We start from the raw sequence: 27,595 nt of genomic DNA, 5'->3' as shown, positions 1-27,595 counted from the left end.
ATAAGGTTTTCCACTGAGACTAGAACTAGAGGTCATGGGGTAAGGGTGAAAGGTGAGATGTTTAAGGGGGAACTTCTTCTCTCAGAGGGTGGAGAGAGTGTGGAATGAGCTTCCAGTGGAAGTGGTGGCTACTGGTTCAATTTCAACATTTAAGAGAAATTTGGGTAGGTGCGTGGATGGGACAGGTATGAAAGGGGACTAGTCAGATTAATAGTTTGGCCCAGACTAGATGGGCTGAAGAGCTTGTTTCCATGCTGAACATAATAGGAACATTTTAGAAGATCCTTAGATGGGAACATTGATATAAGAAAAATCGAAGGTTATGCATTGTATAGAAGGGAAGGGTTGGACTGGTCATGGAGTATGCTTATATGGGTCAGAATAACATTGTGAATTAAATTGCCGCTCTGTGCTGCACTGTTCTATGTTCTATAGCTCAATGAAAATGAAGCTCGAAGAGACAACAATAAATGGAGTCCCTTACGATCTTGGCCAATAGAGACGTGCAAATCCCTCTCTTTCAAATCAGCTGTTTCTACAAGTGTAATTTCAGGATTACAGGATATGAGGGTGTGGACTGACCAGGAACGTATAGGGTATTCATTTCCCAATGAGTAAATCAGAGGGTCAGAGTTCAACAAGAGGTTGAAATGGGAAACTGGAATAAACAACAGGATTTAAACTGCCAGTTACTCTCTGATTTGGCACTTAGCCACATGGTACTTATCTGAGAGAAATATGAGTGACTGTGTGCTGAAGGTTTTTTTTCAGTACTGCGGCTTTGATTTCACAGAGGACAAGGATGGTCAGATGCACTCAGTGGCCACTTTATTAAGTACACCTGTTTGCTTTTTAATACAAGTACAGGTTTCCCCCGCCATCCAAAGGTAGAGCGTTCCTATGAAACGGTCCGTAAGCCGAAATGTCGTAAAGCAAAGAAGCAATTACCATTTATTTATATGGGAAAATTTTATGAGCGTTCGCAGACCCAAAAATAACCTACCAAATCATGCCAAATAACACATAAAACCTAAAATAACAGTAACATATAGTAAAAGCAGGAATGATATGATAAATACACAGCCTATATAAAGTAGAAATACTCTTCCACAATCATTACTGCACTGTTCTCCGTAGCGAAAATCTCACGCAAGCGCCGTCGGCAGAAAACCTCACGCAAACGCTGTTGGCAAGAACACTCTCTCCAGTAACCTTTAAGCTATGAAGCTGCCAAATCATACCAAATAACATGTAAAAATACACAGCCTATATAAAGTAGAAATAACGTATGTACGGTGTAGTATCACTTACCGGAATCAGGAAGACAGCGCTGAGCGCACTGATGATGGTGTGTTAGGCTGAGTCAGAGTTTGGGTGGTGCAGTGGCTCCCACCCTCCAGGCCGCCGAGCGATACATTGCCGCAAGGCATGCTGGGGTGTGGTGGTAGCCGGGAGGCACACAGCACATCTTTAAGATAAAAGCCGAAACAAACATGCTAATTAATTAGGTGCCATCCGGCACGTAATTGTCGGCCCAGATCAGTGCCGATTTCCGATTGCATCATCTCTGATCTGGGCCGACAATTACATGTCGGCGGGACCTAATTAATTAACATGTTTATTTCGGCTTTTTTCTTAAAGATGTGCTATGTGCCTCCCGGCTACCGTTGCATTCTCCGCGAATCGGTACCTGTCCGTGGCCTGGGGGTTGGGGTGGTGGGACACTGGGGTGTTATCTCGTTATCGTCTGTTTCCATTAAGGCAGGCAGGTCATCTTCTATCTCTGCCCGCCTCAATGTCGAAGGTGGAGGTTCGTCGTCTGCTGTGGCTGATGTGGAAGGTTTGCTTGACTGCTGAACCTCGCACATTTTTCTATCACACAGTTCTTTGTAAGGACTCAAACCATCCTGCAAATATCCCTTAAACCGACGTACCCTTTCAAAATTAAAGTCGTACTTTATCATTACTCATTTGGTTTCGATTGTTATCCTTTTTCCTTCCGATTGCTTCAGCTCTTCATCTATCAGATCTTGGTCATGGGATGCCAAAACCTCTTTAACATCATATTTGTAAGTTTCCACAAGCCAAACTCACTTTGTCCTTACTTCGTTCACCACGATTGAAATGCTTAATTATGTCTAGTTTTACGCTAAGTGTAACACCCTTAGGAGCTCTTTTAGGCTTTTCCGACACCATGGAACTCATCTTGCAAACGGCTGCTCACAGGCACGTGTTTAAGCAGTGCCGGCGAGAATTCCGTTCCGAATCCGGGGAGAGCGGCTGCTCGGGGCGCGCACTGCTTTTTTTTCGTAACAGTGAAAACACCTTCTGAAAGCGAAAACAGGGTACTAATGTAGGTCTTTCGTAACAGTGAGGTTTCGTAAAGCAAACGTTCGAAAAGCGGGGGACACCTGTATCTAATCTGCTAATCATGTGGCAGCAACATAATGCATAAATGCATGCAGACACGGTTAAGAGGTTCTATTTTTGTTCAGACTAAACATAAGAATGGGGGAAGAAATGTGATCTTAGTGACTTTCACTGTGGAATGATCGTTGGTGCCAGACAGGGTGGTTTGAGTATTTCAGAAACTGCTGATTTCTTGGGATTTTCACGCACAGCAGTCGCTAGAGTTTAGAGAGAGTGGTATGAGAAACAAAAGAAAATGCAGTGAACGGCAGTCTTATGGGCACAAACGCCTTGTAAATTTTATTTTCTTAGATTTATTTATTGAGAGAGGTCAGGGCAGAATGGTCAAACGGGTTCAAGCTGACAGGAAGGCAACAGTAACTCAAATAACCATGTACTGAGTGTATGTTTGTAGATCTGTTCCTTTATTCCCTGCACATCTCATCAGTAAACACAACATTTGGATTCCTATTGTCTACAGCTTGTGCATTGTTAAGTGCTGTTCCATCCCTCTTGTATAGTCATGAAGGGAATCAAGAAGAGAATTATGAAAAGAGGGTTTCAAAACCTTCGAAACACCTTGTTAGAATTGAATGTTGTGGTTACAATGCAGCATATTTGACTCGTACCAACCTGAACTTCAGAAATCCCCTAATGATGACAGAAATTATCTTCTAACACTTTTTACCCTTGGGCTGTTACACTGCTGTAAGTCTGCTACAATACACTTATACATAAAGTGATTGTATGTCGTAAGCACATGAAATTCTGCAGAAGGTGGAAGTCCAATGCAGTGCACATACACTGCTGTTTAATGCAATTATCTTTCCAAAGAATTTATTTCTATTGCTAACTGGGGACTGATTGTGTTTCAGTTTCCCATTAGACTTTAACAAATGCATTCAGTAGATAACTCCATCCATTTGTTGTGCATGAATGTATACTGTCACCTTGGGAATTCCACAAATTACAGCTTAATATGATGGCGTTACCCAAAACTAATTTTTTTTTTTGTAAATCTGGCCTAAGTTCCTCTGTAATTTTTTTCAGCAATTCTCAGGTAATTAATTTTGAAGTTTAAACTCAATAGAAACTTTAAGCACCGCACACAAAGTTGTGGAGAAACTCAGCAGGTCGGGCAGCACCTGCGGAAAGGAATAAAGTGTTGATGTTTCAGGCCAAGCCTTTCATTGGACACTTTATGGTGACCCGTCATGAGTCCTGATGAAGTGTCTACTCCTGAAATGTCAAATCTTTATTCCATGCCATAAATGACACCTGACCTGCCAAGTACAGCATTTTGTGTGTATTCCTCGGGATTTCCAGCATCTGCAGAATTTCTTGCGCTTTAAGTAAGATATTTAAGTAAAATGACTGTCATGGTGGTGATACGTAACTTCTACTGTGCTGGCCCTTGGTGACTTCGTAAAAAGTACATTTACTTATTATCAAAGTATGTATCTATGCAGTATACAACCCTGAGATTCATCTTCTTCATAGACATCCACAAATCATAGAAAACTATGGAATCTGTTTAAAGAAAACATAAATCCCCCGCGCAAAAAAAAAATCGTGCAAACAGCCTAGTTTGCCGAGATTGATGCCAAGTGGTTTGTTAGGTTTATTCTTCTTCTGTTTCAATATAGAAGTAGTAGCACAATGAAGTGGATGCTGGGCCATTTTAGAGGGTGGTTAAGAGCCAACACAAGGCGTTGATCTGGAGCCATAGAGAGAGGTAGGTCAGACAGGTGCAGAAAGTGGGTTTTCCTCCCCAGTGTGTTTTTATGACATTCTGAAGGAAAACGTTTTCTGTTATTGTTACTTTGACAAGTGTTCTTTTTCCCAAATTGGAGCTATAGAGTCACGCAGTACAGAAACAGGCTCTTTGGTCTACCCTGTCGAATGTTCATCAGTACTCATCACATCTTTTAGGACTTGTTCCATACCATTCAATGCCTTGGCAATTTGAGTGCTCGATAAAAAAAAGTCGTAACTGTTGTATGTGTAACTCTCGCTTCGGCAAGCGGCTTAATCTATAGGGTGATAACCCCCGGCCCGGCCAAATTTAAGAAATCTCGTTTGGGCGGATGCTGCGTGATGTGTCCTCTGTTACAAATCAGTACCCTGAAATAACAAACAGTACACAATATGCGATTAAACGATTAAGCTTTATAATTCTGACTTTGACTATATGGTTAGTAAAGAAACAAAGAAAAAAGAGAGCCCAATCTTATTAAACAGTCTGTTGTGTAAAGTTGGAACTCACTGATAAGTTGATCGTTCACCATTGACCTCCTCTGATCGTCGCTGCCTTTCGGACCCTCGCTCCGAGTCAACCCCGTCTGGTGGTCTACCAAATCTCTCCATTTGCATCTTCTCTCCTCATCTCTCCCCAGCAAAAGCCCGTGAAAAAATCTCCTTCCAGATTCACAAGACAGAGCAACAAAATCCTGATTGCCTAACATGCATACCACGGTCCTGTTATCTTCAGCCATAACCCAAACATTGCTGCTACAGAGAAAGCATTACCTCAGCAGTGAACATTACAGAGAAACCATTTCATTAGCCTTAGCAGTGAAACATTACAGAGAAACCATTACAGTGCGTTACATAAGGACACTTGCCTTTATCAGCTCAAGAAGTGCATTCCTGATTTTAGCCAAGTGGCAAAAAAGTTCTTCTTCAGATAACCACTAAACCGCTTGCTCTCATCCTAAACCTATGGCCCCTAATTTTAGACATCTCTGCTATGGGGTTAGACACATCTGCTTTTTAGATTGTGAGGACATGCAGTCCTCTTTTATTGTCATTTAGTAACGCATGCATTAAGAAATGATACAATGTTCCTCCAGAATGATATCACAGAAACACAGGACAAACCAAGACTAAAAAACTGACAAAAATCACATAATTATAACATATAGTTACAACAATGCAAAGCAATACCGTAATTTGATAAGAACAGACCATGGGCACCGTAAGAAAAAGTCTCAAAGTCTCTTGAAGGTCCCATCATCTCACGCAGACGGTAGAAGGCAGAAAAACTCTCCCTGCCATGAGCTTCCAGCGCCGCAAACTTGCCAATGCAGCACCCTGGAAGCACTCAATCACAGTCTGACTCTGAGTCCGTCCCAAAACCTCGAGCCTCCACCAGCCCTGCAACACTGAGCATCAAGCACCATCTCTACCAAGCACTTCGACCCCGGCCCCGGCCGCCAAACAACAGGCAAAGTTGAGGACTTAGGGCCTTCCCCTCCGGAGATTCTCGATCGCACAGTAGCAGCGGCAGTGAAGCAGGCATTTCAGTAGTTTCTCCAGATGTTCCTCCGTGTTTCTCACATCTGTCTCCTTCAAATCAGGATTGTGCACGGTACCTACTTACAAATACGATATCGTTTTGGAGCAGCCGCGCGCACTGTGTCATGCCATCTTCTCCACCCCTGCGGAGATCTTTTATAAACTTAATTTAAGTTCTATGAGTTCAAAGTTCAAAGTAAATGTTATTATCAATATTCACCATATATAACCCTAAGATTCATTTTCTTGTGGGTATACTCAATAAACCTATAGAATAGTAACCATAACAAAATCAATGGAAGATCACCCAACTAGGGTGTTCAACCAGCGTGCAGAAGACAACAAACTGTGCAAATACAGAAAGACAAAATAATAACAGTAAATAAATAAGCAATATATATCGAGAACATGAGATGAAGAGTCCATTGTTTTGGGGGTATTTCAATGTTAGGGCAAATGAAGTTGAGTAAAATTATCCCTTTGATTGAAAAGCCTGATGGATGAGGGGTAGTAACTGTTCCTGAACCTGGTAGTGTGAGTCTGAGGCCCTTGTACCTTCTTCCTGATGGAAGCAGTGAGGAGTGACCATGTTCTCAGTGGTGGGTGTCCCTGATGATGGATGCTGTTTTCCTGTAAGAGTGTTTCACGTAGATATGCTCAATGGTTGGGAGGTCTTTACCCATGATGGACTGGGCCGTATCCACTACTTTTTGGAGATCTTTCCATTCAAGGGCATTGGTGTTTCCATAGCAGGCTGTGATGCAGCCATTCTGTATACTCTCCACTGCATATCAATAAACATTTGTCTAAGTTTTAGTTGTCATTCCGAATCTCCATAAACTCTTAAGGAAGTAGAGGTACCGCCGTGCTTTTTCAGTAGTTGTACTTATGTGCTGGGCCTTGGACAGGTTCCCCAAAATAATAACATCTAGGAATTTAAAGTTGCTGACCCTCTGATCCTCATATACCTCTGATTTCCCTCTCCTGACGTCTATAATCAGCTTCTTAGCCTTGTGGATTGTCAGTCCAAGCATGTCCATTATAAGCCTGCTAACTCAACTGATGCAGCATCGGTGAATCCAATAATTAATAAAGGCATCCGATAGACTTGTGAGACCATGGATCTGCGCCTGGAAAGTCTTCACTCTCCGGGGCGCAGGCCTGGGCAAGGTTGTATGGAAGACCAGCAGTTGCCCATGCTGCAAGTCTCCCCTATCCACGACACCGATGTTGTCCAAGGGAAGGGCATTAGGACCCATACAGCTTGGCACCAGCTTCGTCGCAGAGCAATGTGTGATTAAGTGCCTTGCTGAAGGACACAACCCGTTCCCTCGGCTGGGGCTCGATCTCACAACCTTCAGGTCGCTAGTCCAATGCCTTAACGACTTGGCCACGTGCTCACACGAACCCAATAATTACTGGCTTTGGTATGGGCATGTAGTGCTATTTCCTTGGTCTCCAGTTTGGAACACTTTTCAATAGTTAAAATTGCCTGAGTAATCATGAAGATCATTTAAAGCTCTGAGTCTGGATCTCAGTAACAATGTGATTATTACAAAAGTACATCCTTTGTATGGATCTTCGATTTACAAGATTCATACCTGAATTGTCATTGGCTCACATCACTTGGTATAATGAAAAGGTAACAGTCCTTCTGAGTTACCAGTCTCCTGAAAACAGCAAGGAATTACATGAGTTTCCACTATTATTTTTTGGTATTTTGTTCAAATCACCTTAAAAATAGTAAAGCTCATTCTTAGTACTTCTATGTTTTGGACTAATTCCAAGCTTGAGGTAAAGGCTCAGTATGCTTTTAATGCTGCTCTAATTCCCTAGATGCCTGCTGAAAATCGTATACATCTGAAGCACAGAGACAAAGACCTGAAAACTATCAGTAAGGATCTATTGCACACCAGGTAAGGGCAAAGCATCACAGCGAGCAATTAAGTTCTTGAGGCTTGAACATTCAAAAAACGAAAATACCACATATGCTGGAAATCTGTAATAAAAACAGAAAATGCTTGAGGTTTTCAGGAGATCGAGCAGGTGACAAAGAAGCATATAGGGTTAATATTTGGGGTCAGTTGAACCTATTATAATGTAAGATCATTGACTGAAACTTTCATACTCCTTCTCTGTGCAGGTGATGCCCGGGATGATGGCAAGTTTGAGTTAATTCAGATCAAGCCAGGACAGAGGTTTTGGTGCTGTATTTGCTCCCAATACCACCAGGGCTGGGATGGAGAGTAGAATATGACCAGGTTTTCTCATAATTATAAATAGCTCCTCATAGTATGTGCTTATGAATATTGGTAGAATCATGTTCACAACAGGGAGTTCAGTGCCATCAAGAAAGGCTCGGTCTGGTTTAATGCAACATGTACCGAGGTACAGTGAAAAGTTGGTCTTGCATACAGAACAATTCATTACATTGAGGTAGTACAGGTAAAACAATAAAAGAATGCAGGATAAAGTGTAACAGCTGTAGAGAAAGTGTAGTGCAGGTAAATACTAATGAGGTCAAGAGTCAATCTTATTGTCCTAGGGAGTTGTTCAATAGTCTTAAAACAGTGATGTTAAAGTTGTCTTTAAGCCTGGTGATACGTACTTTCAGACTTTCTTATCTTCTGCCAGATGGGAGAGGGTATAAGCGAGAATGTCTGTGCTGGGCGGGACCTATGATTATGGTGTCTGCCTTACGGGGCAGGGTGAAGGACAGACATGCTATGTTGGAGCTGGAAAATTTGCTGACACTTGTGGGCTGCCACCAGAACACCCTTGGGTGTGTTGGTTGCTATTGCAAATGACATATTTCACTGTATATTTCTGTGTACAGTATGCGTGATGAATAAGCGAATCTTGAGACAGAGTCCTTGGAGGAGAGGAAGTGTATAATACAAAATTAAAAGGTAACAATGACTTGTCTCCATTGCTTCATCCGAAGTCAAAATGACCTGCTAAGTTCTGATATTTTCCAAGTGCTTCCTAACTAGATCAGGAGCATCCGTGTTTTACTCAGTTCTGATGCAGGATCTCAGCCTGAAAGGTCCACAGCCCCTTTGCTTCCTGTTGACCCCTGACCCACTGAGTCCCTCCAGCAGCTTATAATTTGCTTCACTCTCTTGAGTTCTGGAAGTTGATAGATTTCGAAGAGTTCGTTGTTTAATTTTACTGCTGTTTTCCTTCCAATGACACGGCCACGTGAAAAAGAAGAAAATAACACCTCCCTCAAATGCCCCTAAATGGGCAAGTGGCATAGTACACAAAGGCTGGGAAGATGTTAGATTCATTTTCTCATTCCACCTGATCTCTGATGAGGGATGAAGTTGGTTCAACTGTTGGACTTACTGTGTAAATAAAAACAAATTAATCAATCTAATTGCCTGGCCATTGTAATCCGGTACCATAATGGACAATGGATCTCAACAAGATTAAGCCAAGTCACCTATGATGTCTTGTTGATGGAATAGCTTTCTAATATTTATTTGATTACTAGAACATTAATGGTTTTCCTTCACCTTAGCCGCCTCCAGTCCTTCCACATCTACATCTGTCAGCATAACCTTCTATAGAATTCTCTTTCATTGCTTATCTAGTTTTTCCCTCAAATACATCCATAAAAATGACCCCAGTCAGTTCAGATTAGCAACACCATCTCCTCCACGATCTTCATCAGCAGAGGCACGACACAAGGTTGTGTGCTTAGCTTCCTGCTCTACTCACTTTACATACGACAATATGGCTAACCATAGCTCCAATGCAATATTTAAGTTTGATGATGGCACCACTGTCAAGGGCTGAATCAAAGGTGGTGATGAACCAGCATACAGGAGGGAGACTGAAAATCTGACTGAGTGGTGCCATAACAACAACCTCTTACTTAATGCCAAAAAGATCGAGTTTATCATTGACTTCAGGAGGAGGAACCTGTAGGTCCATGAGCCATTCCCCATTGGGGGTCAAAGGTGGAGGGGTCAGCAACTTTAACTTCCTAGGTGTTATCATTTCTGAGGACCTGTCCTGGTCCCAGCACGTAAGAGCAATTATGAAGAAAGTACAGCAGTGCCTCTACTTCCTTTTGGGTGAGCAAAGTTTCGACATGACGTCCAAGACTTTGATAAATTTCTGTAGCTGGTGGAGAGAATTTGCCTGGCTGCATCACAGCCTCATGTGGAAACACCAATACCCTTGAATGGAAAATCCTACAAAAATTAGTGGATAAGACCCAATCCATCACAAGTAAAGCCATTGAGCATGGAGTGTTGTCATAGGAAAGCAGCATCCATTATCAAGGACCCCCACCACCCAAGTCATGCTCTCTTCTCATTGTTTCCATCAGGAAGAAGGTACAAGAGCCTCAAGACTCGCAGCACCAGGTTCAGGAACAGTTATTGCCCCTTAACCATCAGCCTCTTGAACCAAAGGGGATTCAACTTCACATGCCCCATCACTCAACTGTTCCCACAACCTATGGACTCATTTTCAAGGACTCTTCAACTCTTGTTCTTGATATTTATTGCTTATTTATGTATTGTTATTATTTCTTTTCTTTGTATTTGCACAGTTTGTTGTCTTTTGGTGTGGTCTGTCATTGATTCCACTATGATTATTGGATTTATTGAGTTTTATCTGCAAGAACATGAATCTCAGGGTTGTATATAGTGATATATATGTCCTTCGATAGTAAATTTACTTTGAAATTTGAATAAGTTGTTCCAGTGACTCTTCATGCTGGTAAGTTTCACAATCTCCATATCCACTAAGCAAAGGTTTCAAAGATTAGATTAGATTATGAGGACACTCAGTCCTTGTTCATTGTCATTTAGCAATGCATGTTTTAAGAAATGATACAATGTTCCTCCAGTATGATATCACAGAAACACAAGACAGACCAAGACTAACACTGACAAAAACCACATAATTATAACATATAGTTACAACAGTGCAAAGCAATACTGTAACTTGATAAAGAGCAGACCATGGGCACAGTAAAAAAAAGTCTCAAAGTCCCGATAGCCCCATCATCTCACACAGACGGTAAAAGGAAGAAAAACTCTTCCTGCCATGAACCTCCAGCACCGCAAACCTGCCGATGCAGCACCCTGGAAGCACCCGACCACAGCCGACTCTGAGTCCATCCGAAAACTTCGAGCCTCCGACCAGCTCTCTGACACCAAGCACCATCTCTACTGAGCACTTCGACCCCATCCCTGGCCGCCAAGCAACAGACAAAGCCGAGGACTCAAGGCCTTCCCCTCTGGAGATTCTGGATTGCACAGTAGCAGCGGCAGTGAAACAGGCATTTCAGAAGTTTCACCAAATGTTCCTCCATGTTTCTCATGCCCGTCTCCACCAAATCAGGATTGTGCATGGCATCCTACTTAACAGATATTCATCACCAGAATGGCCGCTGCAATCTATGTTGCACCACCATCTTCTCTTCTACATGGACTTATAGAAACATAGAAAATAGGTGCAGGAGTAGGCCATTTGGCCCTTCGAGCCTGCACCACCATTCAGTATGATCATGGCTAATCATCCAACTCAGAGCCCTGTACCTGCCTTCTCTCCATACCCCCTGATCCCTTTAGCCACAAGGGCCATATCTAACTCCCTCTTAAATATAGCCAATGAACTGGCCTCAACTGTTTCCTGTGGCAGAGAATTCCACAGATTCGCCACTCTCTGTGTGAAGAAGTTTTTCCTCATCTCAGTCCTAAAAGGCTTCCCTTTTATCCTCAAACTGTGACCCCTTGTTCTGGACTTCTACATGAACATTTATTGCCTCCTGTGAATTTTAATTAACCTTGATGAATCATCTCTCAATTTTCTGCTTACAAAAGAAAGGAAACACAGGTTGATCACTAGAGGTAGAACCTCGGTCTTCTTTCATCAACCTTGCAAACCATATTGCCAACTGCACTCTTCTCCCCATTATCCCTGATACCTGGATATCCTTTTTAATAATATTGTAGCCCGAACTATACACAGTGTTCCCATAATGATCTAACCATTCACATGACTGGGGAAGGCACAAGCAATCCAATAACTTGAGCAGGTTGTTGAAGAGCAAGTTAGCTCTTCAGGAGAGTGGGTGTTGAAAAATAGGGGAGGAGATGAGAATTTTATTTGTTTTAGGTCAGGACTTAATATGTCCATTCATTGACGATGAAGAGGTTTGTCTGTCATTGCTTCAGCCTCTTAATTAATGACGCACATTAAGAAATGGATGTTAATTAAGATACTTTTCCAAAGTGCATTAACTGTAATCACTGAACTGTTTAAGCAAGATTGAATAAATCAGGAATTCATAAGAATTTAATAAATGGAAGATCAACTAGGACAGATTAACATATGGGGAATTTAGAAGTGAAAGTATTAATCAAGATTAAAGGATTTAACATACTTGATATGAAATTTCAATGGTCGTTTAGAAGGGTTGAGCAATTAATTGTTGGAATCTGCCATGAATGAATATAACACCATGTAGAGTACGAAGTGCACCTCTCAGCAATGGTCCCTTTTGTAATGAGGAAGAGAAGACCTGTGTGCATGGTCTTTCTGGAGTACCAGATGTATTTTCTTTTGTTATAATGCATATTAGTTGACAGTGGAGTCGTAGAGATGTATAGCACGGAATCCGGCCCTTTGGCCTATCTCACCCAGGCCGATTAAGTTGTCCATCTAAACCAGTACCATTTACATGTGCTTGGCCCACATCCCTCTAAAGCTTTTCTTTCCACGTAGCTATCCAATGAGTAGATCTGCCACTGTTCTCAAAGATTAATTCTGCTTTCTGTTAGACTCTTTATAGCTGAAATTTACCCACCAAACGTCCAATATTTTAGATCTCTTTCTCTCAGCATTGGCCTCTGCTGTAACGTCTCAAATGCCAAGGTGTTTCCCTTATATTCCCGTGAACAGATTCATATGCTAGAGTTCTCTGGTTGTAGCTCTATTATATGACCATGACTTCTTCATTAGCTCTTCACCTCTTCCACTAAACACTTCCTAGCTTCTTACTTCATCCCCCTCTTCCCACAAACCCACCTTACCCCTGACCTGACTTCACCTATCACCTGCCAGATTGTACTCCTCCTCTCGCCCCAGCTTCTTTTTCTGGTTTCTTTCCCCTCCCCCCCACTTCCTCTACAATCCTGATGAAGGGTCTCGGCCCAAAGCATAGACTGTTTATTCCTCTCCATGGATGCATCTCCAGAATCTCTTGTTTATGAGAGGCCGGAACGCCCAGTTCTGGTACAGAAAGAAAGGAAGTTAGAGTTCCTAGTTTCTCCAAATTCGACAATGAATCTAAAAGGCCAGAATGTTAGCTTCTTCAAGTTTTAAAGACTAAATTTTATTTTGTTCAGCTTTAGGATGTGAGTAGTCTTAGCAGCTCCAGGGTTCCGGTGCTGAAATCAAAACACATGAAAAGAAAATAGCAGCTCCAAAAATTCGAGTGTATTTCTTGGATGTAATAGAATAGCACAACTGGAGTAAACCAACAGTCATTAGGTTATTGGACCTTAGGTGAAATTGAGTGGGTGTGGCACAAATGTGTAGGCAGAAGCATGCTGCCCAGTCCTGAGTTGGCCTTGGGAGGTCTGTGTCTGGGATTGGAACCAGTTCATTATTCTAGGAGAAGCTGATGATTGAGAACAAGGACTGGTTGTTCCTTATGTGGGGGAGAGAGGAGGGATTGGGAACCAGTCATCATATGTAGAAAGGGATTACGGGCAGGCTATTGAGGTATAGAGGGGGAAATCAGGAGAGGTCAAAGACTGACCAGCATAGTGTGATCAAGGAGGTAGGTGGAGGTTGGGGTTTGTGTGGGAGTGGTCTTAATCTAAGGGTGGATGATCAAGGATGTAGACAAGTATTTTCACTTACCTTCAGTCCAGTTGGGCTATCCAGGGACAGGGTACTGTGGTTCAAGGAATGCCAAATGACAAATACCGCAGTCTATCGTGGTTCTTGTCCCTCTCCCGCATGACTTCAGAAGGAACAAAGCACAGGCAATGATCTCAGATAACTCAAAACAGCAAATGCCCATCTAACATTCTGAGTGACTCTTGCAGCTCTGTCTGTCCCCCATTCAGCTGTTCAAGAGAAACACTTGCCACATGGGTCCATGTGCGAACAGTATAGTGACTTTACTGCACAAGTTCTTAAAAAGCACTATATACAGTTTAGCTTCCAAGCAATTATTTGGTACCAAATAAATGTAAACCAACTCTCTGTGGTCTCTGTAGTGTGTTACATTTAGATCAAATGTACCAGCGGAGGCTGATTGATTGTAGGGGAAGTGGGAAGGATTGGACACCAGAAGATTGCCTTGGTGGTGATGACTTTGTAACCATCCCTCAAGCATTAACATCACTACCATGACCCCCTACAACCTTTAACCTTCACCACTCATCATGTGCCCAGTTGAGCTGTTAAAATCATGTCACAAACCTATAAAGAAATTAAAGGAGCTCAAAGTTCAAAATTCAAAGTAAGTTTATTATCAAGTACATATATGTCACCATATACAATCCTGAGATTTATTTTCTTGCAGGCATACTCAATAAATCTAATTACCATAACAGAATCAATGACAGACCACACCAACAGGGCGGAAAACCAGTGTGCAATAGACAACAATCTATGCAAATGCAAAAAAAAAAAGAAATGATAATAATAAATAAGCAATAAATATAGTGAACAGGAGTTGAAGAATCCTTGAAAATGTGTCTGTAGATTGTAGGAACAGTTCAGTGATGGGGCAAGTGAAGTTGAGTGAAGTTATCCCCTCTGGTTCAAGAGCCTGATAGTTGAGGGGTAGTAACTGTTCCTGGATCTGGTGGTGTGAGTCCTGAGGGTCCTGAATCTCTTTCTGATGGCAGCAGACAGAAGAAAGCATGATCTGGGTGGTGGGGGTCCTTAAGATGGATGCTGCTTTCCTGTGACAGGGCTCCATGTAGATGTGCTCAATGGAGGATTTTACCATATCGACGACTTTTTGTAGGACTTTCCATTCAAGAGCATTGGTGTCTCCATACCAGGCTGTGATGCAGCCAGTCAATATACTCTCCCACTACGTATCTGTTGAAGTGTGTCAAAGTTATAGATGTCACGCTGAATCTTTGCAACCTGTAAAGAAGTAGAAGCGCTGCTGTGCTTTTTTCATAATTGCACCCAAGTGCTTGGCCCAGGACAGGTACTCAGTAAGAGGAATTTAAAGTTGCTGACCCTCTCTACCTCTGATCCCCTGATGAGGTCTGGCTCATGGACGTCCAGCTTCCTCCTGCTGAAGTCAATAGTCAGCTCCTTGGTCTTGCTGATGTTGAGTAGGAGGTTGTTGCAGTAGCACCACTCAGCGAGGTTTTCAATCTCCGTCCTGTATGCTGATTCATCACCACCTTTGGTTTGGCTTACGACAGTGGTGAAGTAAAACTTACAAGTGGCATTGGAGCTGGGTTTAGCCACGCAGTCGTAAGTGTAAGCTGAGTTGAGCAGGGGGCTGAGCACACAGCCTTGTGGTACACTTGTGCTGATGGAGATTGTGGAGGAGACGTTGCTAATCTGAACTGACTGGGGTCAGCAAGTGAGGAAATTGAGGATCCAATTGCACAAGCAGGTATTGAGACCAAGGTCTTGAAGCATATTGATTAGTTTTGAGGAGATGGTAGTATTGAATGCCTGGCGATAAAGGGCATCCTGGTGTATGCATCTTTGCTGCCCAGATGCTCCAGGGTTGAGTGAAGAGTCAATGAAATGGCATCTGCTCTGACCTGTTGCGCCGGTGGGCAGACTGGAGCAGATCCAAGTCACGTCTCAGGCAGGGGTTGATTTGCTTCAGCACCAACCTGTCAAAACACTTCATCACCGTGGATATAAACTGAAGCTGTGATTTTAAAAAATGGCTTCCCTTTGTGTTATTCGCAATCTCATGCAATAATCCTGCTCTGAAAAAGACCCTTTAAATAGCTGTTATGTTCAGGTTGTGAGGGAACAGGTGAAGGGAGGGTCCAGGTTGAGTTGTGCACACTGCTTTGCTACCTAGAGTTCAATTAGGTGCTAATTCATGCATCTACAGCATGAGGCTACATGCTTTGCTTGTGTCCAGTCCTTATGTGACAGGCGTGAAATGCTACTTTAGTGAATTAAGTTCAAGGTCCACAAGATAATGAGCTCTATGAAAGTGTTAGACCACACTTGGAGTGTTGTGTTAACTTCTGAACATCTCAGTATAGGAAGGATATGGAAACTAGAGAGGGTGCAGAGGAGATTTATCTGGGTGTTTCCTGGATTGGAGAGCATGTCTTATGAGGAAAAGTTGAGCAAGGTGGGGCTCTTTTCTTTGGAGTGAAGGGAGATGAGTGGTACTTGATAGAGAGGTATAAGATGGTAAGAGGCATAGGTAGAGTGGACACCAGAACCATTTTACCTCAGAACAGCAATGACTAATACAAGAGGGCATAATTTTAAAGTGTTTGGAGGAAGTATAGAGGTATGTCAGAAGTATTTTCTGACAGAAAGAATAGTGCACTTCTAGTGGTTGTGGTAGAGGCAGGTACATTAGTGACATTTAGGGTAGAACACTGAGGCTGTCTGCAAGAAGGGTCAGAGTCATCTCTATCTCCTGAGGAGACTGAGGTCCTTTAACATCTGCCGGACGATGCTGAGGATGTTCTACGAGTCTGTGGTGGCCACTGCTATCATGTTTGCTGTTGTGTGCTGGGGCAGCAGGCTGAGGGTAGCAGACACCAACAGAATCAACAAACTCATTCGTAAGGCCAGTGATGTTGTGGGGATGGAACTAGACTCTCTGACGGTGGTGTCTGTAAAGAGGATGCTGTCCAAGTTGCATGCCATCTTGGACAATGTCTCCCATCCACTACATAATGTACTGGGTGGGCACAGGAGTACATTCAGCCAGAGACTCATTCCACCGAGATGCAACACAGAGCATCATAGGAAGTCATTCCTGCCTGTGGCCATCAAACTTTACAACTCCTCCCTTGGAGGGTCAGACACCCTGAGCCAATAGGCTGGTCCTGGACTTATTTCATAATTTACTGGCATAATTTACATGTTACTATTTAACTATTTACGGTTCTATTATTATTTATTATTTATGGTGCAACTGTAACGAAAACCAATTTCCCCCTGGGATCAATAAAGTATGACTATGACTATTTAAGACAATTTTAGATAGGCATATGGATGAAATGAAATCAGAATCAGATTTAATATCACTGGCATGTGTTGTGAAATTTATTGTTTTGTGGCAACAGTAGATTGCAATACATCATAAAAACAGTGAATTACAGGAAATATATATAAAAGTTAAATTAAATAATTAGTGCAAAAAAGTAGTGAGGTCGTGTTCATGGGTTCAATGTCCATTCAGAAATCTGATGGCAGAGGGGAAGAAGCTGTTCTTGAATCACTGAGAGTGTGCCTTCAGGCTCCTGTACCTCCTCCCTGATGGTAGCATTGAGAAAAGAGCATATCCTGGGTTATGGGAGTCCTTAATGATGGACGCTGCCTTTTCAAGGCATCGATATTTGAAAATGTCCTGGATGCTGGGGAGGGTAGTGCCCATGATGGACCTGACTGAGTTTACAACTTTCTGCAACTCATTTCGATCCAGTGCAGTAGCCCCCCCCCCAACTCGCCCCTGTCCCCCATACCAGACAGTGATGCAGCCAGTTAGAACGTTCTCTGTGATACATCTGTTGAAATTTGCGAGTGTCTTTGGTGACATACCAAATCTCCTCAAACTCCTCATGAAATATAGCCTCTGCCGTGCCTTCTGTGTAACTGAATCAATATGTTGGGCCCAGGATAGATCCTCAGAGATGTTGACACACAGGAACTTGAAGTAGCTCACTCTTTCCACTTCTGATCCCACAATGAGGACTTGTGTGTATTCCCTCATCTTACCCTTTCTGAAGTCCACAATCTGTTCTTTGGCCCTACTGATGTTGAGTACAAGGCAGTTGCTGCGACACCACTCAACTAGCTGATATATCTCACTCCTGTATGTCCTCTTGTTATCATCTAGGAATTCTGCTGACAATGTTAGCAGAATTTACTGCTATCATCAGTAAATTTATAGATGGCAATTGAATTGTGCCTAGCCACACAGTCGTGAGTGTAGAGAGAGCAGGGCAGTAGCTTAAGCAGACGTCCTTGAGTTGCGCCAGTGTTAATTATCAGTGAGGTGGAGATGTTATTTCTGATCCGTACAGATTGTGGTCTTCTGCTGGTCCAGGATCCAGTTGCAGAGGGAGGTACAGAGGATCAGGTTTTGGAGCTTCTTGATCAGATCTGTAGGAATGATTGTGCTATATGCTGAGCTGTATTTAATAAATAGCAGCCTGCACTAAGTACTAGTAATTCCCAGGTGATTCAAGGCCACAGGAAGAGCCAATGAGGACACATCTGCTGTAGACCTATTGTGGAGATAGGCAAATTGCACTGGGTCCAGGTCCTTGCGGAGATAGGAGTTAATTCTAACCAAAACCAATTTCTGAAAGCACTTCATCACTGTCGATGGGAATGCTGCTGGGCGATCGTCGTTAAGGCACCTCACCTGCTCTTCTTGGGTACCGCTATCATTGTTGCCCATTTGAAGCAGGTGGGAACTTCCGACTGTAGCAATGAAAGATTGAAAATATCTTTGAACACACTCAAATGGTTGGCACAGGTTTTCAGAACCCTACCAGGTACTCCATCAGAGCCTGTCACCTTCTGAGGGCTCACCTTCTCGAACCCTCTTCACTATCTGACTATGTGGAGGGGGGGGAAAGGGTTACTTTGATCTCGGAGTATGTTGAAGTGTTGGTACAACATTGTGAGTCGAAGGACCCATTCTCTTCAATGTACACTTGTCGGTATTTTCAGCTGTCTACGTAAACACTGGCTGTAGCTCAGACTTCTCATCCAGATCAGGCAAACTTCTTAATTAAAATCTACATCAACAAAATGACAGTCATGTGCCTGAAAAATTGTCAAATTGAAGCGCTTAAAGAGCAAGGTAAGTGACAGCTGTTTGGTCATGGACTAGACTTCATTCCATTGGTATTGATCTGTTTTTAAATACAAAGAGACTGAATTAATTTGTGACCCAAACCACTTGTCTCTCAAGCAGCTCCACACAGCTCTACACACGCAACTGTTTTGGCTCCCTTCCCAGACTTTGTCCATTTTCTCCGTGAAGGTAATGGTTCACAATGCGCTGGCAGCCAGTTAATCCGCAGCCTTACCGTGTATGATCTACTTCAATCACTTACCTGCATAGTGAAGAGCAATTTGTGACAGAAATGGTAGGTCCCCAGAGCTATATTTGTCATAAGAAGGACAATTGAAAACAGAACTTGCAAAAAAAAATAGTTTTTCTTTCTCTAGAACATGATGCATTTAGTGGGGAATGCTTGGGGAACTAGTTGGGTGTCAAACTTTATTAGTAAAGTTATCTGTCCTATCACGATATCTTTCAGTTCCGCAATTATTGTGATTATACTCAGTGCAGTGTAAAACTTAGTGGGGAAGTCAGGGTATATTAAGAGTTGCACCTTTTATTTTGGTTCTTCCGTGCATCTGACACAATGATGCAAGGCGGATCCTGACCACGTGCACAGACATCCACTGGCAGATTGACTGCAAGTTTCCATTCACACATACATTGGTTTGCTTGCTTTGAAACAACAATTTACGATGCCTTTTAATTTTTAGGCATTCTTGCTTCTGTCACTATGCAACGAATATTCTTACCCCATTCTTGTGCTTTGTTGTTCTCAAAAACACTTCGGTGCTCATGTGCTTGTACTTGATATAGATTTTGTTAGACAGGTCTGTTCTTGTTTTGCTCTCAAGTTGAGCGTCAGACACCGCACACTTGGTAAACTGTGGTTTTAGACCCAGATCCTTAAATAGTAAACTGAATAGACACTTAAATAACAAACTCCCTACTTTTAAACAAATTCTCCTTCCTCGGTGATTGCAGGAGCCATGTACCTACTTTCTATCTGTCTGTACCATATTTTGTGTTGGGCATTTATAAATGGTGATGTCTCACATGGGTTAAGGTGTGGTAGAAGCGAAAGAATACGGTTACGTATTCATGCTCAGTTCAGTTTAGTCTAATTAGAGCCAGAGAGTGGGCTGGGGGCGATTTTCTTTTGTTTACCGTTAATTCCTCTATTACGCTACTTTAGATTGACTGCTAAGTTATGCTAATTGGGACATTAATTTCGCTATATTGATAGTTTTAGTTTTGTTAGTTTTTTTTATCGCTACAAGATTGTTCATCTTTGCTGGCTCTGCAATAAAGGATCGAACGTTCCTTTCTCGATTTGGAAATTTGTTACTTTGGAAGCGTGTCGGGCAGGTGGGGCTCATCAGCCTTCGACGGCGGCCCGCCTAGGAGAAGGAAAACTCAGATTTTAAACCTCCGCTGCCTTGCGGCCATACCCACCCGTGGGAAAGGCTTCGGGAGTAAACCCCGAGGAAGAAATCCAGAGCCGGGGTCCCTAAGGCAGTTTGATGTTGTTTACAACTTCACTCTGGCAACCCCTGCGACAACACTGGTGCCAAGCTGCATCGGCGCTTGCCCTTCCCTTAGACTACATCAGTGACGTGCACGGGCAGCAGCCGATTCTTCAAGCCTTCCCGCCCAGGCTTGCGCCCTGGAGAGGACACAGTCCACCAGAGGCACAAGCCCACAATCCCCTGGGATCAACGGTTGCCTACAGTCAATCATACAGTACCAACCCCCGTACTCAGGCTCTGAGCGGCTTTGGATAATTTTCAAGTAACCGCTACAGTGATGAAAAACAACAAGCACAATTTAAAGACCAAAGACCACTCCAATCCACTTAAAATTGATATTATAACTGCTGTAGGATGTTTGAAATTATAGCGCTGAACCAGCAACTCCCACTGCTTTGGTTAGGACATGATTGCATTATCATTGTGTGTTTACAGACTCCTTTATGATTTATCATGTCAGATTTATGGGAGGCATGGAAGAAAATCACAAAGTGTGTGGCTTATTATAAGTTCCTCTACTTTCCATTAAGTTTTATTGTGCACTAAAATCAAACTATAATGCAACCAATAATCTGAACAGACCATTAAATAGAACACAAATTGGTTGGGCTGGATCTTCCCCAGCTGGGACCAGAACATATTTCCTGGCAGTATAGGAGTTTAGTGGCATTGTGCAAAATCATGTTTGGCTATTTCGATAGTAGGAATATGTGGGTCTGTTGTAGCGTGGATGAAATCACCGGAGAGACAGAGTCACTGGTAGATACAAAGCAGCTTCTTTATTCGACACAACAAGGTACAGCAGGCACCATACTGACAGAGATGCTTTCAGTAGAAAGGTCTGCTAGCCCAATGTGGGCTCGATATTTATATGCTAAACACAAAGGCCATCGCTACTTAGAAGTTATAGACAATGCTTCCTTTTGAAGCTACATACAAACATCACACCTTAGGATTTCATCCTTTCCTTCTGACGCCAACATGTCTGGGTTGGTATCCACAGCCTTTAGGAATGTAAGGTAAGTCTACGATACATTTATTTGGCATTTCCCGTGCTAACATAGAAGAATTAGTATTTATAATGTATAGGTGATACTGCCTTCGAAACTACAGCATCAAGTCAAACTACTAGAAACATCTGGTATTCACACCTTTTAGGATGCCCATTGTGGTGGGCTCAATCCACAGTCCTTTGTCAAACAGTTAAAATAGAAGTCTGGTGGCCAAAGTCATTTAAGTGTTAACAAATCATCTACCCAGAAAGAAATCCACTCTAACAGGTCCAGTAGCAAACCTTTATAATCCACTATTTGGTTATTTGGAAATAATGAGATGTTGGCATTTGACTCACTAGGTAGTTTCCAGATGAGAAGTCAGAATAAGAAGGTGGCGTGGGGGGGGAGGCGGTGGATGATTAGGAAGAACTACAAGGTGGCAGGTGATAGGTGAAATGGGGAGGGGTTGAAATGGCATCCTAAATCATAAGGATGTATGGAGATATGATGAACTATAGAGTTAAGATACCATAATCAGAGGAAGTAAATCCGTGTATAAGAGTTGTTGGTGCAGTGCTGATTTATGCTCACAATCAAGTTCAGAACCAGTGCTGTTAGTTGCTTAGAAACCATTGTTATTCAATACTTTGCCTTGGCTACAAGAGACTTATAATTAGTTTCCCAGGTAACTCTACAACAACATATAAAACAGGCAAAAGGTTGAAAGAGTACAGGAAGAACACACACACAACACTGCAGTTAAATGCAAACAACAGGAATTCTGCAGATGCTGGAAATTCAAGCAACACACATCAAAGTTGCTGGTGAACGCAGCAGGCCAAGCAGCATCTATAGGAAGAGGCGCAGTCGACGTTTCAGGCCGAGACCCTCGTCAGGTCTCGGCCTGAAACGTCGACTGCGCCTCTTCCTATAGATGCTGCTTGGCCTGCTGCGTTCACCAGCAACTTTGATGTGTGTTACTGCAGTTAAATACAGACATTCCGAGTTGCTGTTAAATACTTTGTTGCCTACAAACAGAATTGTAGTTAGATGAGTTTAACAGCCTGGTCAAAGTATAAGATTAAGCAATACACACAAAATGCTGGAGGAACTCAACAGGCCAGGCAGCATCCATGGAAAAGGGTAACCAGTTGACATTTCTGTCTGAGACCCTTCATCAGGACTGGAAATAAAAGATGAGAAGTCAGATGAAGAAGAGGCAGGGAGGGGAGGAAGAAGTACAAGTGGTGGTAGGTGATAGGTGAAATTGGGAGAGTGGGAGGGGGTGAGGTAAAGAGCTGGGAAGTTGATTGGTGAAAGAGGTAAGAGGAAGAAGGGAGAACCTGATAGGAGAGGGCAGAAGACCATGGAAGATAGGGAAAGTGGAGGAGCACCAGAGGGAGGTGTTGGGCAGGTAAGGAGATAAGGTGAGAGAGGGAAGCTGGAATGGGGAATGGTGAAGGAGTGGATGGGACAACTACTGGAAGTTCGAGAAATTGATGTTCATGCCATCAGTTTGGAGGCTACCTAGATGGAATATAAGGTGTTGTCCCTCCAACCTGAGTGTGGTTTCATCACAGCAGTAGAGGAGGCCATGGACTGATATGTTGGAATGGGAATGGGAAGTAGAATTGAAATTGGTGGCTGCCAGGAAGTCCCGCTTTTTGTGGCGGAAGGAGCATAGGTGCTCGGCGAAGCATCTCCCAATCTACGTCAGTCTCACCAACACACAGGAAGCCACACCAGGAGTACTGGATACAGTAAATGACTCCAACAGACACACAGGTGAAGTGTCACCTCAAATGGAAGGACCGTTTGGGACCCTGAATGGTAGTGAGGGAGGAGGTGTAGGGGCAGGTATGGCACTTGTGAAGATTTCGAATCAGTTCTCACATCGTTTTGGGAGGATTAGTAAGTGTTAGCAAAAGTAAGGATTAGCAAACACATTGAATCGCAAGGCCCAAGGAATTGTTAAAGAGCAAAGAGCAAAAAGGATTTCACCATTTTATATTTGGAAGCAATATACTGTGCAACTCATTTTTTAATTTAGCTATGTATAATTTTCCTATATTATGAAGCTCTCATTATGTAGTTTCTGTTGAGTACATAATTTAGCTTCCTGACTTCCGTTCATTTTTACTGAATATGATACAGTACCTGAGAATTGATGGGCATTACTTCACACGTATTCACCACAATACTTTCCCCCTCATTTATTACTTTCTCTCTACTTCAACCCATGGTTTAATATTACTTTTGAAGCTTTTACAGTAATTGTATAATGATTTTTATGTTGCTAAATGTTTGCTTCTAATGTTAATGGATTCATGAAGTACTTTTCTGTAGTGTTCCGAGTTCAATCTATTGCCAGATTTAACAAGTGCTGTTGGATCCAAAGATAATATTATCCAGAAGCTTTTTTGGAAATCACTTACTTAATGGTATTTGTCCATGGCATGAAAAATGTTGGGAACCCCTGCTTTAGTGTCAATGTTGGAGTTGGGTTTGGGGGAATGGTTTTGATTAACAACAGAGGCAGATGTTCCAGTGTTGCGTTTAACAAAAGCTCTGTGCCTCCAGTTTGATAACCACTTCATGTTACACCCACTTTATCGTGCAGGAAACACAGCAGGTTAAAACAGGTAAGATGCAGAGCGTAAGTCAAGAGCAGCTGCCACACTCTCCTCAGCACTGCAGACTAATGACGCTTCTCTCATTAGTTGACAGCCTTCTTCCCAGTCTCTGACCTCTTCGTGGAATATTTATCTATCTCCAATAATGTCCTCCTCTACTTAGATCTCAGTCAAAACCAAAGGCCCACCCCTCGCTGAACTAGCACGTGCTTCACTACTACAGTCTCACCCTTCCTTCAAATATGCACCCTTTGACTACACCATCATTGAGCGTATTTGTACAAGGAACTCTGTCACAACAAGGCAACATCCATTATCATTGTCCCGTAGCATCCAAACCATGCTCTCTTCTCACTGCTGCCATCACGAAGAACCTACACTACTAGGTTCAGGAGCAGTTACTACCCAACCATCAGGCTCCCATACCAGTGTGGAGAACGACTCACCTCAACTCTGAATTGATTCTATAACTTACAGACTCACTTTCAATGACTCGACAGCTCATGTTCTCAGTTTTATTTATTCTTTTTCTGCATTGGTTGTTTGTCAGTATTTTTATGTGTAGTTTTTTGTGAATTCTATTGTGGTTTTTTTCTGTAAATGCCTGTGTTAGGGAGTATTCTGGAGTTAGGGTATATAGCACCAGTGTCCAGTTGTCCAACATGAACGTGGATTATAGATGGGATTTAAAATGCAGCCCTGAACAGTAGTTTTCTTGGAGCTGTACACTGGAGTTGATCGCAAACCAGACAATGCTGAGTAACATTCATTCTGTGTGTTGAATGTGGGTGTGAAGAAGGCGGTGTGGGTGTGAAAATTATATGTCATTCAAAGGAAGCATTGGAGATGCATTGTAGCTGTAGAATTGTCCTGCTGTTACCCTTGATCTTTAGCATTTAAAAATATCATGTAATATTAGGTCGGGAGGCCTCTTCCTCCAAGAGCATCTCAGCATGATGCCTGCTGCTCACTTTTGTTGAATAAAACACTTCTATATCCACTAGCTTCAGTAACTCTGGTGACTTTGTTCATGTTACAACAGCCTGCAAGAAAATGAATTTCAAGGCAACATATAGCGACATGTACGCACCAGGATAATAAATTTCCTCTGACTCTCAGTTTGGCCATCACCAGCCACCATGGATCTCTCTGTTCATTTCTCTCTGCTTGTACCCTTTTCTTCACTTATGGCCTTGTTTAGCTGTGGAAGATGAAAGCTTAGAAGGGAATCCTGAAGTCAATACTCATTTATTTTACCCTAGCGATTATGTTTCCAGTGCAGGCATCAGCTTTGTATTGTATACACTGCTTCTATAATACATGTATCAAGGAAAGTAATTGACTGGATTTTCTTTTTCCATGTAAACAGTCAGCATTAATTAAGGCTTTGCTTTCACTGTGAATAGCATGTTAATTTTCTTAATAATGCTGTTGAGACGCAAATAAAAGGTAGTGGCTCTATGCAAACAACTGCTCTATCAGAGCTCTGGTGGAACTAGATTTACTGCAAGTAATTCGTCTTTCAGAAAATCATTGGGTAATATGTAATGGTATCAACACGTTGACATTTGCAGTTGTTATGGTGACTGATTAATAAGTAAGTATTGGATTACATTTGTGTTCTTTACGTATGCAAACAGGATGTTTGAATAATGCACCTTATCCCCTAATAGTGTTTGAAGCTGCTTTAATAAAAACACATACATTATCCAATGACAAATATTTATCCAGCAGTTGCAGCAGGTAGTTGAGATGGCAAATGGTACACTGTCTGTAATTGCAAAATGATTGTAGGTAGAAATATGAAAGTTGTATAAGAGTACTGTGCAAAGTCTCAGGTTATTTTACCTAAGAAAGGATATGACAGCATTGGAAGCAGTGCGAAGGAGATTCATCGGGGTAATTTCTGGAATGACAGAGCTGTTCCATCAAAAAACGTTAAACAGGTTGGACTGGTATTTTTTGGAACTTAGAAGAATGAACAGCAATCTTACTGAAATATATAAGAACCCAAGGGGGAAATGACAGGATAAATGGTGAGGTGTTTTCACTAGTGGAAGAATCTCAGATGAGAGGTTTCAAGACCAGGATATACAGAAATCAAACAACAGGAATTCTGCAGATGCTGGAAATTCAAGCAACGCACATCACAGTTGCTGGTGAACGCAGCAGGCCAGGCAGCATCTCTAGGAAGAGGTACAGTTGACGTTTCAGGCCGAGACCCTCTCTGCAGAAGGTGGTGAATCTCTGCCCCAGAGAGTTGTGAAAGGTTGCTCATTAGCAGTGTTTAAAACGGAGCTAGATACATTTTTTGAAAGGGCAAGGGATTGAGAGCTATGGAGGCATGGGATAGATTAGCTATGATCATAGTTAATGGTGAAGCAGGCTTTCAGGGCCAAGTGGAAGGCCTAATCCTTCCCCTATTTTCCTGTGTTTTCTGTTCCTTCTGTTCATTGTACATTGGACACATTGTTGAATTGCATTGACTATTGAACACAGTGTAACACTGGAGTTGTTCACACAGGGTCAGTTTCTAAAGTCTTTAAGAGTTGACAGATCTGTCTTTGGTCATGCTTCGGTTTTGGTAATAACTGTCCGTCTTTCTCTGCTGCTGGTGACTTTCCAGCCAATAGCCCAAAGCAGTATCCAAGGCTACGGCTGGATACCGAGCAGATCTGTTCACGCCACCCCTAGAGTCCACGTTAAAACAGGAACGGATACCATGCCGTGCCACATCGTTGCAATCCTGGTCAATATACCTGGTCAAGAGCCGCTACTCAGCCCTGTCCTGGAGTACGATGCTTGTTTGTTTCTCAGACACACATGTTTTTCGTGACTTTAAGGAAGAGGATGACTCGCTCATGACCTCACAGCCAAACATCTTAGGTTTCAAGCTTTTTTGCTTTGAAGGCCAGAGACAGCCCCGTCTCCCAGAACTTCTGTCCTCCATCTCCGATGTAAGCAGGTAGGAGACTAAGCAATATATAACTCTTATCAAGCTGACATTGTCTATCTATTCCTTCAAGGTGAATAAAGCTTTTGAAGGTGATGCCTCACTGGTTGTAATGTACTTGGCTGTGTGGGATTTGATTATCCTAGACGTGCTGGAAGTCTACCATGCATCTAGCAGGCAGCAAGGCAGGATCTACGAGGAGGGGCATCTACACGCTCAGCTACTAGTAGAAGAAGGAGAGGGATGAAATCAAAATTGGATGACCTATATTACTGTCATATTGAGGGTCACAGGACCATATCAAAGGTTGTCACTAATTAAGTCAAGTCTGAGCTGGGACAATAATTTACTTAGGTCAGTTCTTTCACAACAGTAGGATGTCTTGTTAGTTCAAAGAGTGAACATCTACATGCAGAAAAGAGTGGCAGATATTTAGTCATCTTAGAACAGGGTTTGGGGAAAAAAAATTGGGGAGGGATTCCACCATTAGATACAAGTGCTCGACATATCAGCGATCACTCACCTCTCCCTCTCTCCTCATTATACTGCCTACCTTCCCTCTCCAATCCCAGTCCTGATGCAGGGTCTCAATCCAAACACCAACAATTCCGCAGCTCATCCTGCCAAGATCCTTCCACAGTGTTTTCTGCAAACCCCTTTACAATGGGTGGAGAGAGAGAGAACTCCTCTCTCTCTTATTTTCCATCTAATTCACACTGGCTTTCTGAATATCTTTGATGATGAAGAACCTCTTAGATTTTACT

The 27,595-nt window shown here is 42.5% G+C and overlaps 1 protein-coding gene across 1 annotated transcript in view; it reads left to right on the top strand.

Moving 5' to 3' along the window:
- LOC134338487 (coiled-coil domain-containing protein 60-like) overlaps positions 1-27,595 on the top strand; it is an 88,803-nt gene that overhangs the window by 3,118 nt on the left and 58,090 nt on the right. The window contains exon 4 of the mRNA XM_063034332.1: positions 7,543-7,622. Within this exon, the coding sequence (XP_062890402.1) occupies positions 7,543-7,622 (80 nt within the window). The remainder of the gene's footprint in view (positions 1-7,542; positions 7,623-27,595) is intronic.

The sequence above is a fragment of the Mobula hypostoma genome, chromosome 27 (assembly GCF_963921235.1).
Source record: "Mobula hypostoma chromosome 27, sMobHyp1.1, whole genome shotgun sequence".
NCBI lineage: Eukaryota > Metazoa > Chordata > Chondrichthyes > Myliobatiformes > Myliobatidae > Mobula > Mobula hypostoma.
The sequence above is the reverse complement of the archived record's forward strand: the minus strand, read 5'-3'. Positions and strand labels throughout refer to the sequence as shown.